At 39.4% G+C, this 16758-nt stretch overlaps 1 protein-coding gene across 5 annotated transcripts in view; it reads right to left on the bottom strand.

Moving 5' to 3' along the window:
- Positions 1 to 16758, bottom strand: part of ncoa6 (nuclear receptor coactivator 6) — a 57026-nt gene that overhangs the window by 1894 nt on the left and 38374 nt on the right. For 4 of the 5 annotated variants that reach the window (XM_043710747.1, XM_043710749.1, XM_043710752.1 and 1 more), the window contains 4 exons: positions 12066 to 12128; positions 7312 to 7377; positions 3596 to 3632; positions 2741 to 2898 (listed from right to left, as the gene is read on the bottom strand). In XM_043710747.1, the coding sequence (XP_043566682.1) occupies positions 2741 to 2898; positions 3596 to 3632; positions 7312 to 7377; positions 12066 to 12128 (324 nt within the window). Of the gene's footprint in view, positions 1 to 2740; positions 2899 to 3595; positions 3633 to 7311; positions 7378 to 12065; positions 12129 to 16758 lie in introns of those variants that run through there. The other variant, XM_043710751.1, reaches the window with a different exon arrangement.

Below are 16758 nucleotides of genomic sequence, written 5' to 3'. Positions count from 1 at the left end.
GTCCACACTGATACCTTGGTGGAAGATGGAGCTTTCTTTCTCCAGGTGTCAGGTGGTGAAGGAGTGGCGGCCAAGGACCTGCATGTCCTCGGCAGAGTGGGATGGGAAGTTGAAATGTTTTGCCACGGGACGATGGGATGTTTTCTGAAGCGCACTGCGAGAAGGCGTCTGGTCTCCCCACTATAGAGGAGACCACATCGGGAGCAATGGATACAATAAATGACGTGTGGAAGTGCAGGTGAAACTTTGATGAATGTGGAAGGCTCCTTTGGGGCCTTGAATGGAGGTGAGCAGGAAGGTATGGGTGCAGGTTTTGCAATTCCTGCAGTGGCAGGAGAAGGTGCCAGGAGGAAAGGGTGGGTTATTGGGGGGCATGGACCTGACTGGGTAGTGGTAGAGGGAACACAGTCTTTGCGGAAAGGGGATATATCCCTGGTGTTGGGGTCCATTTGGAAGTGGCTGAAATGTTGGTGAGATGGAAGGTGAGGACCGGGAATTCTGTCCTTGTTGCGGTTGGAGGGGGGTGTTCGAAGGCAGAGGTGTGGGATGTGGATGAGATGTGTTGGAGGGCATCTTCAGCCATGTGGGAGGAGAAATTGCTGTCTTTAAATTAGGAATATCCCCATTGTCAAAGTGCTTGCCCACACAATTACTCAATTTTGCACAAAAGAAGTGGCCACCTGCCAAAGGTATCCAAAAAACCATATTCCCATCAGAGTTCAAGAAACACTGAGCAATAGGATTATGCCCTTTGCTAACTGCCATAAAATGTAGCACAGAATTCTTTCTTTTGGTCCATTTGGCACCATGAAGAGACCGTTTTTGTTTTATGTACAAGTTTTGATAAATGAGAACAGTTCAGGATTGCTTTTCTGTCAGCATTATGAGTCAATAGTTGACTAAATACTAAAGTTCCTCCACTCAGTGCTCTGCCTCAAAAGATGCTCTCGTTTCCCATTCCACTTTTCATTGTTGAAGTTCTCACCAGGAAGCTATAACAAGCTTTGCCCCAGTGCAGAGTGTATCTACATACATATGGAGACTGGTTAGACAAACTGGTCAACATGTGGTTCAGATTGAACTCACCCAACTGGCACCAATCTCCATTCCTCAATAATTGAGACAGACGTTGGGCCTGTCTCCTCACTTTATCAAGGGTACAGAGTATTGGAAGCCCCAGAGTGCCAAGGACCTGTTTTCGAGCTGCACTCACGTGAAAGAAATAAACATCTATATTTACACGTGTAACTATTAACATTTATATGGTAAACACTTCTCCACAGGATACAACGCCCTGTTCCTCACATCAGAGTGTTTTAACACTTCACTGATGCGAAAATTGTATACTCTCACTGAATAGTCCGTTCGAAGTTGAACTAACATGACTCCAAAGTGTCTCGATGTCCTGTCTTCCTATCCAGTTTTGGCTTTGCAAGATGAACAACTTTCACCAGAGACTGCTTCAGGGAATTAAATAATAGCTTGGTACTCAAGACCCAGTTTTTCCACTTTCCTTCCTCTCCAAGCCATGCTGACACAAGGTGGAACCTAGTCACCTGAGAAGTTTACAATAATTTCAAAATGCCCTTCATCTGCTGTAAGGTGCTGTGGGGCATCCACTGGTTGTGAAAGGTGCTATGCAGTATCTCTACAAAAACTAGTACTTAATTGAGAACCTAAATAGAGGAAGACATTATTGGCCAACTGGAGAAGGCTCTATAACTAATAACACATCATAATATTTACACACATGAATTTCTTGAAAAGGTCACTGGTTACAGAGGATCCCAGCTGATCCTCCCCCCAACCCCTAAACCCCGGAACTGGGTGTGGTTATGAGGGATTAAGGTCAATTGCAGAGCTCCAACTAGTGACTTAGAGACAAAAACTTGAACTAGGACTTAATTGACTGTGTGGTCAAGTATGCCATAAGACAGCAACAGAACCTGTAACAATAGACAATAGAAATAGGTGCAGGAGTAGGCCATTCTGCCCTTTGAGCCTGCACCAGCATTCAATATGATCATGGCTGATCATCCTTAATTAGTATCCTGTTCCTGCCTTATCTCCATAACCCTTGATTCCACAATCCTTGAGAGCTCTATCCAACTCTTTCTTAAATGAATCCAGAGACTGGGCCTCCACTGCCCTCTGGGGCAGAGCATTCCACACAGCCACCACTCTATTCCAGAATTGACCTGGTGAACCTACGCTACACTCCCTCAATAGCCAGAATGTCTTTCCTCAAATTTGGAGACCAGAACTGCACACAGTACTCCAGGTGTGGTCTCACCAGGGCCCTGTACAGCTGCAGAAGAACCTCTTTGCTTCTATACTCAATCCCTCTTGTTATGAAGGCCAGTATGCTATTAGCCTTCTTCACTACCTGCTGTACCTGCAGGCTTACCTTCATTGACTGGTGTACAAGAACACCCAGATCTCTCTGTACTGCCCCTTTACCTAAATTGATTCCATTTAGGTAGTAATCTGCCTTCCTGTTCTTGCCAGGAAAGTGGATAACCATACATTTATCCACATTAAACTGCATCTGGTGTAACCATCTGGTGGTACAAAGGCCATCCCCTAAGCCTGCATATTCATTGGCAAAGCCCTGACAAAATTTGTTAATTTTTGTAAGAAATCTGTTTAAATAAAAAGGGAAGATACCATCCGTCTTAATTTTATGAAATGACAGTCAGAGTAGTCATCACATGAACCACCAAAAGAACCTGAGCTCCACCTTTTGTTGTCCCTGTTGAAGAGCCTGGTCGTGAAGGTCTTTTCCGCTGTCCACTTTCAGAAGACTCCTGAAGGGATGAAGATTCCTCACTCTCCTTTTCAGCCTTTATATTTCTTCTACTGGGACTTTTTGATTTTTCTAGATTGTTCTTTGCTTCACTGCCAATAAAATACAAGTGAGCATTATTTCCACCTTTTATTAAAATACACTTCTAATTTACTGCTGCTTCCCATCAGTCTTAAAAACAATTAAAAATCATCTTGCAATCTCAGGGCTAATTTAAGTCAAGATCCCTTCAACAATTTTAGCCAATTTAAACAAATTTTGATTTTGAAATTAAGATCTTTTCGAAGAATCAAAAGCTGAACTCTCTGATAGAGATTCCAAGATGGTGCACAAACTTAGCAGTAAGTGTGGAGATTGATATTTTAGGTAGGGTTGCATCAATTATCATCAGACCCACAAAAAGATCATCTTGAAAAAAAATTAAAGTAAAACACAAATTTGAAGATGATGTACATTCCATCAAATCAAACTGACGTGCCAACTCAATACAGTAAAATGGTAACGAACTGTTCATACCTGTGATTCTCACCTTAAGTTTCCCCCTAATAATGTTGCATAAAAGTTAAGTGTAAAAATTTGGAAGCCAATTAATCTAGGAAAGCCCTGGCTTAATTTGCACCAAAATTAGTGCTGGTAATTCATGGGGGAAATTTAAATCATCTCTCTCTAAAATAAAATCTTTTAATCACAAGTTAAAGTGAAACTACAAATTGAGAATTAACAAAGGATAATGGTACCTCTGCCCTTGATAAAAAAATGAAATGACTAATACTGACAGTAAAAACCTACCTCTGACCTGTTTCACTTCCAATATTAAAGTCTTCTCCTGCACAAGAAAGCCCATAAATTAATTAGCAAAAACAAGGTAAAGGTGCATGATACATTTGTAGCCAAGACCTACTTATTCTGCTCACGAGGAAAGACACACGAGAATGAACCAACAAATTTACATTGCACAAGTTCAGGTCACAGCAATATGCTGGAAGTATAGACAGAGACAACTACAGACCCCATAATCAATGATGTAAATTATCCGAAAATTACTTTTAGCGATATTGAGCGGGGAATAAATATTTTCTAGGCCACTAGAAAATAACTGCTCACCTTCGAGGTATGCCACAGAATCTTTTAAGTTTACCAAAGAAGTTAAGTGCGACACTAGCTTAATTTCTCATTTCAAAGACAGGACCTTCAATAGTGAAATTCTCCTTCAGACCGAGATGGATGTGTTGCATAATGTTGTGCACTCAACTCTTTAGAGGAAGATTGGAAACAATGACATACTGACGGAGGTTAGACTGCTATCTCTGATTCAAAACTAACACCCCTGACATAATAAAAAGGACAGCAGTAAAGAGAAAATGCTCAGGAGATGATAGTTAGAACAAGTCAGTCATCTATTCACTGCCAGATTTTACATAAAACTAACTAGTACTCTCTTTTCATACAGTATAGACACTGTTTTATCAATTGACCTTTTGCAAGCAAGATGAAAAGCTTTGGTAAAGTGTTTTAACAAACTGAAGTTTTACATTATCACGTAGCAATTTGATAGCGTGCACTTTGTATATGTAATTGTTTTGCTTTTGGCTATGGAGATGACCAATAATATAATTCCAGTGCCCTACTGATGCCTTAGCTAGGATTAACTAAATTTATCCTGAACAGGGATTAATCCTAGTATTTTATGTATTTACATAGCTCAGACAAGGTGACCATACCACTAGGCTTTCAGAGAAATTGTCACTTTTGTGTCTTTGGAGGCACCTTTTCACTGTTAAATAAATCACTACATCAGTTCTGTTGATTAACATAAATAGTACAATGAAATGGCTAGCTGCTAAGATTGCATCATTGTTAGAATTAAGTGAATGTATTCCAGTTTTCTATTTTTGTGTGATGTGGAGGTCTCCTTGGCAGATCCAGCATTTGTTGCCCATTCCCAATTGCCTGTGAGCTGAGTGGCTTGCTTAGCCATTGCAGAGGGCAGTAACAAGTCAGCCACATTGCTAGGAGTCTGCAGTAAAATGTAAGCCACAGCAGGTTAGGATGACAAATTTCCTTCTTTAAACTTTTGTTTTGTGCAGGCAAGGTCATGTCTTACCAACTTAATAGAATAATTTGAGGAAGTGACAAAGTTGATTGATGAGGGAAGGGCTGTAGATGTCATATACATGAACTTCAGTAAAGTGTTTGATAAGGTTCCGCATGATAGGCTGATGGAGAAAGTGAAGTCACATGAGTTCAGGGTGTACTAGTTAGATGGATATGGAACTGGCTGGGCAGCAGGACATAGAGGGTAGTAGTGGAAGAGTGTTTCTCAAAATGGAGAACTGTGATCAATTGTGTTCCACAGGGATCCGTGCTGGGACCACTGTTGTTTGTAATATACATAAAGGTATAGGTGGTCTGATTAGCAAGTTTGCAGATGACACTAAGATTGGTGGAGTAGCAGATTGTGAAGACGACCGTCAGAGAATGCAGCAGAATATAGACAGATTGGAGAGTTGGGCAGAGGAATGGCAGATGGCGTTCAATCCAGGCAAATGCGAGGTTATGCATTTTGGAAGATCTAATTCAAGCGCGAACTATGCAGTAAATGGAAAAGCGCTGGGGAAAATTGATGGACAGAGAGATCTGGGTATTCAGGTCCATTGTACCCTGAAGGTGGCAATGCAGGTCGATAGAGTGGTCAAGGTGGCGTACGGCATGCTTTCCTTCATTGTGATATTGAGTACAACACTTGGCAGGTCATGCTACAGTTGATAGGACTTTGGTTTGGCCATATTTGGAATACTATGTACAGTTCTGGTTGCCACATTACCAAAAGGATGTGGATGTTTTAGAGAGGATATAGAGGAGGTTCACCAAGATGTTCCTGGTAACGAGAGTGCAACCTATGAAGAGAGGTTGAGTAGTTTAGGATTATTTTCATTAGAAGGACAGAGGTTGAGGGGAGCACCTGATTGAGGTCTACAAAATTATGTTAGGTATAGACAGGGTGGACAGCAAGAAACTTTTTCCCAGAATGGGGGACTCAATTACTAGGGGTCATGAGCTCAAGATGAGAGGGGAAAAGTTTGAGAGAGATATGCGTGGAAAGTTCTTTACACAGAGTGTGGTGGGTGCCTGGAACGTGTTGCCAGCTGAAGTGGTAGAGACAGGCACTACAGCGTCATTTAAGATGTACCCAGAAAGATATGTGAATGGGCAGGGAGCAGAGGGATACAGATCCTTAGAAAATAGGTGACAGGTTTAGATGATGGATCTGGATCAGGGCAGGGTTGGAGGGCCGAAGTCCTGTTTCTGTGCTGTAATTTTCTTTGTTCTTTGTTCTAAAGGATATTAATGAACCAGACCTTCTTTTAAAAACAATGATTGATAATGGTTGCCACTATTAGAATAGCTTTAACCATATATACTTGTATAAAAGTCGAATTTTTTAGACTATATTTAAGTGTTCAATTTATATGGTTGAGTATTATATGGGCACTAGTTTTGAGAAGCTGAAATTCATGCTGCAGTTCGAAATACCGTATTATTAGCAGAAGTCTATTTGTTTGCTCAACTAATCCCAGGTAAAGAAGAAATACACAATGAATTACAGTAAAAGTGATTACCAGGTAAAAGCAAGAGAAACCAGAGTGAATTACTGGTAGTAAATTTTATTTATACATACTGGCATAAAAATTTAACCTGTCAAAGATTCATTGAAATCCTACAAAATCACGCTGTTCAACATTGTCATGGCCTGGTATAATGGCACACTTAAAATTAAACATTTATTAAATTCTGGATGTGTATGTGTCTTTAACTTTCCTGCCAAATTCTTCCATTTCCCTCCCATTTACTCTCATATGTAATGAACCTCAGCAACATTAACAAATCTGTCAAAGAATTAAATATATATGTAGCTAATATACCTCACTTTTATTCAAATACAACACAATTAAAATGATTAACTTTTTAACGATATTAGCTGTTAGATGTATAGTGAACAAAGTGCAATAAGTACTGATAGACTTAGTACCAGTCTGAATGAATGAATAAATCAAAATGTGCTGTAGTAAACCAAATAGTCTAAATAGAGTTATGAGTAAATGAATGAATAGAGATGCAATATAGTAAACAAACAGCGATCAGTAGAGTCACTAGTATGAATGAATAACTGTAATTTCGTTTAAGTGAGTTAATGGGAACATGCAGTGTCCTTTGTAAGAGGTTTATAATGCGATATAGTAGGGTCAACTTCTCCACAATATAAATGGAAAATACAAGATTTTTTGGCCAAAACTAATGGGTTGACCTTTACATGAGGTCGATTTTTACACTAGTATATACAGTAATTGCAGATTTTTTTAAAAATGTCTTTCCATGGTGAGATTCAAACTCATGACCCCAGAACATTTACCTAGGTCCCTGGTTTACTAGTTTAGTGACATTACCAATGCCTTCCTGTGAGAAAAATATTGGAGATTTTAATATTTCAGTTGCAATTATCCTACCGTTTTTCACAATGGTCCCTTGTCGTACTGTACTGGCTGACACTTGTTCTGGGACAATTTGAAGTGCTAAGAATAAAATAATATGCTTAGAGAAGATATGGAAATAACAGCAATAATCATACACTACAATATTTATAACAGTTGAGAATGAGGTGCATAAACAATCAAACAAATGCACTTGTATTTATATGTCAGTTGTCATACTCCTCAGAAGTGCCTCACTGTCATTCATGTACTCTTGAAGTGATGCCACTGTAATGGCTGACTAAAACTTTAGCTAATAAGCATAAAGTGTAGCCCTACAAACAACTGCATATAATGATACCAATGATTGCAGCTCAGCGAACAAACTTTCAACCTGAATGATACCAACTATTCCTGTTCAGAATGGAGACAGCTGATAAGGAGAATTATCCACTCAACCCAGAGACTACACCATGAAGTGTACGGGATTGATTCCATTGATGCAACTTGGATTCAAAGAGTACAAGTCCCACGATTAAATCCCACCCGGTTCCTGGCTGACACAGTTATGCGAAGACATTTGCTCAATAAATACTGAAGATATTAATGACCAGTTAGTTGATGTGTGGCGGTGAAAGAATGAATTGTTAATTGAACAAATAATGTTGACTTTGGCTTAAACCTTCTTCTGAAAGATGGAACCTAATGCAAATGGAGCACTTTGTGAGTAACGTATAGAAGTTTCAGCTTTGGCAATGAGCTCCTGTTATGTGCAGAATATAAGTTACTGTGTAAAATCAGTTGTATATGTACTTTTTTTTTAATATATATAGTCCTTTTGAACATTGCACAATTTTGAACTCAGCCACGATGGCAGCAATGAGGAAGATAGTCAAGTGAAGGATTGAAGTTCACCTTATAATCAGTCCATATTTCTCAAATTATGATTACAGAAGTAGCAGCAGATTACAGCTAGATAATTGCTCAAGACTAATCTGTATTAGCAAATCTTGCAATAAATCAGATTATCTGATAAACTGATTTTCTGAGAAATGGATAAATGCACTAAAAGAAGATTGTTGCAGAGTTTGGTAGGAAGTATTAATTTTATTGTGGTCCACTCCCAATCTTTGAATGGACCACAAGATATAGAAGCAGAAATAGACTATTTGGCCCAACAAGTCTATTCTGCATTCAATAAGATCACGACTGATCTAATAACCCTCAACCCTACTTTTTCTTGCCTTTACCCCATGACTCTTGATTCTCGAAAAATCTATCAATCAGTCTTGAATATACTTAGCAGCCCAGTTTCCATGTAGTAAAGAGTTCCATAGATTGATGACTCAAAAGAAATATCTTATCTTTGTATTAAATGGGTGACCTCTTACTCTAAGATTTATGCTCTCTAATACTGGATATGCACAAGGGGAAACAACTTTTCCACATCGAGTCTGTCAAGCTCCCTAAGACTCGTACAGATTTCAAATAAGGTCTCCTCTCATTCCTCTAAACTCCAATGAGTACTCCAATAAAGTGAAGAGACCTTGGAGTGCAAGTTCATAGTTCCTTGAAAGTAGAGTCGCAGGTAGATAGGATAGTTAAGGCGACATTTGGTATGCTTTTCTTTATTGGACAGGGCATTGAGCACTGGAATTGGGAGGTCATGTTGTTGCTGTACAGGGCATTGGTTAGGCTACTTTTGGAGTATTGCGTGCAGTTCTGGTCTCCCTTCTATTGGAAGGATGTCGTGAAACTTGAAAGGGTTCAGATAAGGTTTACAAGGATGTTGCCAAGGTTGGAGGGTTTGAGCTACAGGCAGAGGCTGTTTTGCCTGGAGCGTCAGAGACTGAGGGGTGACCTTATAGAGGTTTAGAAAATCATGAGAAGCATGGATAGGATAAATAGACAAGGTCTTTTCCTTGGGGTGAGGGAGTCCAGAACTAGAGGGCATAGGTTTCGGGTGAGATGAAAAAAATTTAAAAGGGACCTAAGGGACAACATTTTCATGCAGAGAATCATACGTGTATGGAACGAGCTGCCAGAGGAAGTGATGGAGGCTGGTATAATTGCAACATTTAAAAAGGCATCTGGATGGGTATATTAATAGAACAGATTTAGTGGAATATGGGCCAAGTGCTGGCAAATGGGACTAGATTAGGTTGGGATATCTGGTTGACATGGATGAGTTGGACTGAAGGGTCTGTTTCCGTGCTATACTTCTCCATGACTCTTAAATTATTGTTCCCCAGCACCGATCTCTGTGACACACAGTTAGTTACAGGTTGCCATCCTGAAATGCCCTCCTCGTACCAAATCTCTACAATTTTATGGTCAGTGTTTCCTATGGGATTTTTCACTCAGAGATCATTAATTAACGCTGCCTCATTATATATTCTCAGATCCAAATAGCTTGATCCCTGGTTGAATCCACAATGCTTTGTTCTCAGAAATTATCCCAAATTAATTCTATCAATTCTTCATCATGGCTACCACTGCCTATTTAATTTTCCCAATCTAAATAAAGATCCAAGACAATTAATGTAATGTCTTTTTTTACATGCCCATAATATCGCCTGATTTATTCTGTCCTACAGAATTGTTATTGTTAGTGGATATGTAGACTACTCTCATTGGTGTCTTCTTCCCTTTGTTAATTTTAGCCTCCAACCATGTGGATTTTACATAATTTGATACAAGATAATTTCTTGCTAGTGTATAATTCTGTCTAGTACTGCCAAAAGTAACCTACCACCCTTTCCTTCCTTCCTGTCTGCCCTTTTGAAGTCACATATCCCTGAATATTTAGTTTCCTGATTTAATCTCCTTGTAATCACGTCTCCATAATAATTACAAGAACATACCCACTGACCTCTATTTGTGCTGTTAATTCATTTATTTTAATCTGAATACTACACATATTTAAATAAACATGCCTTTTTAAACTTTTGTTGCCACTTTGACCCTATTCATTGCTTTTTCTAAATCAAAATAGCTGGTCTGCAATGCTGCCATTTCCTTTTTATGATGTAAAACTCCTTCCCAAACCATACAAAAAACCCTCTAATTAGTTTAAACCCCTCGCTACAGCCCTAGTTATTCAAGTCAGCAGGACGATGGCCCCAGCATAGGTGGCAAGGATTGTAGGAGAGGGATCAAGGAGTCATTCCAATGGGTCTCAAACATTAAAAATAACCAGTTCCTAACCTCTGCTGCTTGCCCACCCTGCCAAATGCAGGAGGCAGGAAGGTGGGGTCTGCATGACCAAATACGGTTATTAATTACTCAACCAAAACAATACCTAGATGGAAAAGGTGTCAGAAGGTTTTTCCTCAATAGGAACCTGCTAGTATCAGCAGTGAAGCCAGTTGCTGAAACAGTATTGCTGCTTGCTCCACCTAACAGTATACCAAAGGAAGTCTCCAAATGCACAATTTTAATCTCGATTTCTAGTGTTTTCTTTCAAGGGAATAACAATATAAATAATAAAAGACATAAAGCCACATCGTTATGCTGCTGCAAGGAGGAAAAAGCTATTGTAGTTCAATATTTGCAGAATCAATGTACAGGGGACAGCAGAGATACTGTCCCAATACTTAACTAGCCTGGATTCAGGAAAAAAAACAATTGATGGAGACTTGGGAGAAAAGAGAACACTATATAAAATGTTGCTTACTTCAAAATGGCAGACAATCCCAAATACTTATAGCCAGAACTTTTAAAGTATAGAAATGAGGAGCAAGGGTGTTTACTCTCTTACCTTTCACCTAGAGGGTATGAACATGCTGAAATTCTAAGAAAACTGGTGATAAAGCTACCTAAAATCTGCCTTAAACTACTGTTCTTTGCTTGTAAACTAACAGAAAAAAGTGGAGAGATACTGGAAATTGTTTTTCCATTGAGCCTTTTGCAGATAGTTGCTGAGAATAGCACATTGTGGATCCAACCAGGGATCATGCTATTTTGGATCGGTAATGTGTAATAAGGCAGGCTTAATGAATGATCTCAGAGTTGAAAAAGACCCTAGTGAACAGTGAAAAACGTAGAATTTAGCATTCCATTTCAGGGGGAGAAACTTGGGAAAAACTGCACTAAACATAGTTGCACCCAAATGAGGATAGAGTTGGCTGGAACAGACCCTGAAAGGAGTTTAGCAGAAAATGAGAAACAATAGCAAACATTTAAGATGATCAAATGAGGTCACCATGTCAGACCGTAGCGCAGTTCTCTCATTAGACAGAGATGATTGGTGACATTTAACCTGAGGGCCACCATATCTCAGGCAAGAGAGATTCAGAAGGAGAGTCCTTCATGGTAACCTCAGCCTGTGTGGGGCTTGACCTCACACTGTTGGCATCACACTTCTTCACAACGTAAACGTCGAACCAATTGAGCTAAACCAACCTCCATTTAAGACTCCATTCATGACTCACAACAAAGATATATCCAGTGAGGAAGGAGGATTCTAGGATGGGGACAAACTGACCGTGGTTAACCAGTGAAGATAAGGATAGCATCACAATGAAATTAAAAACAAACAGATGTGGCAAGGATTAATGGTAAATCAGAGGATTGGGAAAGTCATAAAAGCCAACAATAGATAACCAACAGAAATTTGGTTTCAGAGTATTACAGAAAACAATATTTTTGGAGGGCATTTCAACTTCTATTTGAAAGTCATGAATCCAAATAGAGCTCAGGTTCAGTTCACGCATCTTCAACTGAAATACTCCTAACTATTGCGGAAGAAACTATAAACAGTATCTTCATACAACACTGAAGTGACTTACTTGTAGGCAGTGGTCCTGTATCTGAAAGTTCCAAAGCCTCTTTTTTCTCTGTATTCTGCTCACCTACCAAGAGACGAGTATATAAAAATAGTAGATAGGGAAGCAATCTTTTTAAGCCAATGACAACAAATGTTACAATAAGTAATCAAATCAGAATCAGTTCTTTTTAAAAAAGGACTAAAATGCACAAAAATACTTAATAACATTGTTTTGGTTATCAAACACTAATTCATGAATTGTACCAGCTGTTCAAACCCACAATTCCCTATTGTAATTCCCAATTTTCAGTAACAGCAACAGGGAGAAAAGAACAAAACACTTGAAGTGCACAAAGAGAGAGCAAGAGGCAAGTTACCTCTGTCCATTCTAGTGGATCAACAACATCTGGATTGAGATGGCAGAAAAGGACCTGAGGGGTAACTTTTTCCACACAGAGGGTGGTGTGTGTATGGATCAAGCTGCCAGAGCTGGGTACAATTACAACATTTAAAAGGCATCTGTGTGGATACATGTATAGGAAAGAATTAGAAGGATGCCAGCAGTTGGCTCATAAATGGGACTAGGATAGATTGGGATATCTGGTTGGCATAGACAACTTGGACTGAATGGTCTGTTTGCATGCCATCTGACTTTATGACTCAATGTGACTTTAATTTTATGGAAAGACTGGAGGAGTGAGGAGTGTTCTCTTCAGAACAGAAAAAGTGAAGGTTAAAGGGTGATTTGACAGAAGTGTTCAAATCAGAAGATGTTCTGAAAAGTGCAATTAGGAAGAAATTCTTTCTGCTGGCAAGAACGTCTTTAACTAGAGAACACCTATCAATGCGAATTAGCAGAAGAACAAAGGCAGTATGAAATTTTATTTTTTTGCAGTAAATTATGACGTGGAATTCACGGTCTCAAGGATGAAGAAACTAGAGTCACTAAAACTTTCAAAACAGAACTGAAGTTCAGACTTGCAAAGGAAAACCTTTTGAGAGTTGTGGAGAAGGAGCAGGAGAGTCAGACTAATTTAATTGTTCGAGGCTGCAACTCAGGGATGTTAGCTCCTGTGTTGTAGGATTTCATGAGAAGTGTGGGGCCAAATTAGTTTTCTAAATTTTGTAACTTAGAAAGCTAGAAGAGTTTTCTAAATAATTAGAAATGAAATCCAATAAGAATTATTTTTCAGTATTTATACATTTACAAAACTTTCTTTAAAAGTGTACTATAATCATAAAAGGTGCACTGAACATAGATTTATGTTTCAAATGTCCCTTTCCTCTCCTCCTCTTCAACCAACGTTGCATGAACTCTAACAAGTTTCTTAAAATTACTCATCAATTTGTAGAGTTTACAGAAGCTTAATGAAACTGTAAACTATTATTGCTTTGTTGCATCTGGAAAAGAAAGTTAGAGGTCTGGTACTCTTAAAATACTAGATTATCAGTGTAAACAAAATGGCTGATCAACCTGGTAATGGCAATATTTAATGAAATAATTGCTATACGTTTCTTACACTGCTGCAATTTTGTTCTGAATTGTGCCATTACACTAGAGTTAGTCTTGCAGTGACTGGTCCACCTTTACAAAGGTATATTGGTACTGATTCAGCTGCTGAAAGGGGGTATGACTGTGAGGAAAACATTTCCTTAACTTTTACATAGTGCTTTGTTCAGCTCTCACCATAATTTAATTGATTCGGAAAGCCTGAGCACACTTGCTGACAGAGGCTAGATTTCACATCAGAGACTCCCAGATGGGAGTAGTGAACTTTAAAATTAATGTACCACATACAAATTAATATTTGGGGTGGTGCTTGTGCCTTCATTTCAACCAAGCTTTTCAAACATAAAAAAGGTCTTCAGATCAGGATTGGTCTCAAAAGATAATATTTCTATTCAAAACAGTGATCAAGAACCTCTTTCATTTACAAAAATAGCTTTTCATATAAAGAACTATGGTTAAACACGTAGCACCCTCACACCCTTGCTAAAACGATTTAGTCAAACCTTTATATATCAGCATTTTTCAATATTTATGCAGAACATTCACATTCACTTAGTTGGGAGAGAGTGTGTTATGACCAAAAGTTGTATTGAGCAACCAAACAAAATTGTGAAACAGTTCAATAGGAGTACAATTTCATTTGACTTGATCACTATCCATATGAAGAAACCAGCCTAAAAATTCCAACCTCTTCTGAAACACGTACTTAATTGTTCTCCAAAAAGTGAGTCATTGTCCACATAGTCACTGCAACAAACATAGGGGAGATTCTGAGTTTGACGGATAGAGAAGGAAAAATAGATTCTCCCAGAACACTCCAACCAGGAAGCAATGCCACAAAATCACAGAATTGTACAGTCAGGACAGCGCAAATTGCTGGATTCATTCCTCCCATTGACCAACCAGGTCATACACTCTGCCTGTCTTCACCTATCCCCACTTCACCACCCTGCTCCCAACACCCCCTTTATCTGCAGCTCCCCCCACACCCAGTCCTGAATAAGGGTTCCACCCGAAACGTCGACTTCTCCACTTCCTGATGCTGCCTGGCTTGCTGAGTTCTTCCAGATTCCTGCCTGTCCACTTTGGGTTCCAGCATCTTCAGATTTTTTTTGTCTTTATAATTTAATGGAAAGCTGCAATAACATGAGCTGAAGGTAGAGCTTAACTAATGATTCTGCAGAAAGACTGGATCAGAGAAAGAATTAAAAGAAAGTTTTAAAAATACACAAAAAAAAAACAAGAGGTCTCTGTAGGACACAAAAAAAAGACAGTTTTTTTATTCTTTCAAGAAATATGGGCCAGCATTTGTTGCCAATTCCTAATTGCCCTTGAACTGAGTGGCTTCTGAGGCCACTCTTGAGGGCAGTTCAGAATCAACCAGATTGCTGTGGTTCTGGAATCACGTGTCAGACAATGTAAGCTTGCAGATTCTGAAGGAGGGTCACTAGACTCGAACCATTAACTGTTTTCTCTCCACAAATCCTGCCAGACCTGCTGAGTCTCTCCAGCAATTCCTGTTTTTGTTTGAGATGTCCAGCATCCACAGTTTTTTGTTTTATTTAAGCCTGACAGATTTCATCACCACAGTAATCAAAGGTGCTTTCACAGCACCATTACGGAGTCCAGCTTTGATACTCTACATTTTATTTTATTGATTAAATTTAAATTCCATCACTGTTGTAGTGGAATTTGCACCCATGTCCCCTACAGCATTAGGCTAGGCCTCTGGATTACTGGTTCAGTGATATTACCATTGCCCCATTCTCTAAAATATATGATGGCTGTTATATTCTAGAAGGAAGTGAAAAGAATCTTCTTTGACTAACCACTTGCCCTCGTTGAATTATTTGCACAAACAGCACAGTTGCATTAATGGAAAGTCAGATAAATGGGAGGCAGATTAATTAAACTACATTTACTTCAATGCAAGAGGCCTAGCGGGGAAGGCAGATGGACTCAGGGCATGGTTAGGAGCATGGGACTGGGATATCATAGCAATGACAGAAGCATGGCTCAAGGATGGACATGACTGGCAGCTCAATGCTCCAGGAGTAAAATGCGACAGGAAGGATTGGGGGGAGGCGGGAAGAGAAAGAGCGAGAGTGAGAGCGAGAGCGAGAGCGAGAGAAGGGGATTTTAACTTTCCAAACATTGACTGGGACTGCCAAAGTGTTAAGGGTTCAATTGGAGAGGGATTTGTTAAGTGTGTACAAGAGAATTTTCTGATTCAGTATGTGGATGTACCTACTAGTGAAAGTGCAAAACGTGACCTACTCTTGGGAAATAAGGCTGGGCAGGTGACTGAGGTGTCAGTGAGGGAGCCCTTTGGGGCCAGCGACCATAATTCTTTTAGTTTTAAAATAGGGATGGATAAGGATAGACCGGATCTAAAGTTGAAGTTCTAAATTGGAGAAAGGCCAATTTTGACAGTACTAGGCAAGAACTTCCAACAGGTGATTGGGGGCAGATGTTCATAATAAAGGGACAGGTGGAAAATGGGAAGCCTTCAAAAATGAGATTACAAGAGTCCAGAGACAGTATATTCCTGGTAGGGTGAAAGTAAAGGTGTAGGGAAAGCTGGATGACTAAAGAAATTGAGGTTTTGGTTAATGAAAGCCTCAAGAGTATAAAGGCAGTAAGAGTATATGTAAGAGGGAAATAAGGAAGGCTAAAAGGGGACATGAGATAGCTTTGGCAAATAGAATTAAGGAGAATCCAAAGTGTTTTTACAAATACATTAAGAACAAAAGGGTAACTAGGGAAAGAATAGGGCCCCTCAAAGATCAGCAAGTCGGCCTTTGTGTGGAGCCGTAAAAAACGGGGAGATACTGAATGAGTATTTTGCATCAGTGTTTACCGCGGAAAAGGACACGAAAGATATAGAATGTGGCAAAATAGATGATGACGATCTTGTAAAATGTCCACATTATACAGGAAGAGGTGCAGTATGTCTTGAAACACATAAAAGTAGATAAATCCCCAGGACCTGATCAGGTGTACCTTAGTACTCTGTGGGAAGCTAGGGAAGTGATTGCTGGGCCCCTTGCTGAGATATTTGTATCATCGATTCTCACAGGTGATGTGCAGGAAGATTGGAGGTTAGCTACCATGGTGTCACTATTTAAGAAAGGTGGTAAGAACAAGCCTGGGAACTGTAGACCAGGGAGCCTGACATCAGTGGTGGACATATTGTTGGAGGGAA

Source organism: Chiloscyllium plagiosum, chromosome 20, assembly GCF_004010195.1.
Source record: "Chiloscyllium plagiosum isolate BGI_BamShark_2017 chromosome 20, ASM401019v2, whole genome shotgun sequence".
In the NCBI taxonomy this organism is placed as follows: Eukaryota; Metazoa; Chordata; class Chondrichthyes; order Orectolobiformes; family Hemiscylliidae; genus Chiloscyllium; species Chiloscyllium plagiosum.
This window is presented reverse-complemented; position numbering and strand designations above follow the sequence as displayed.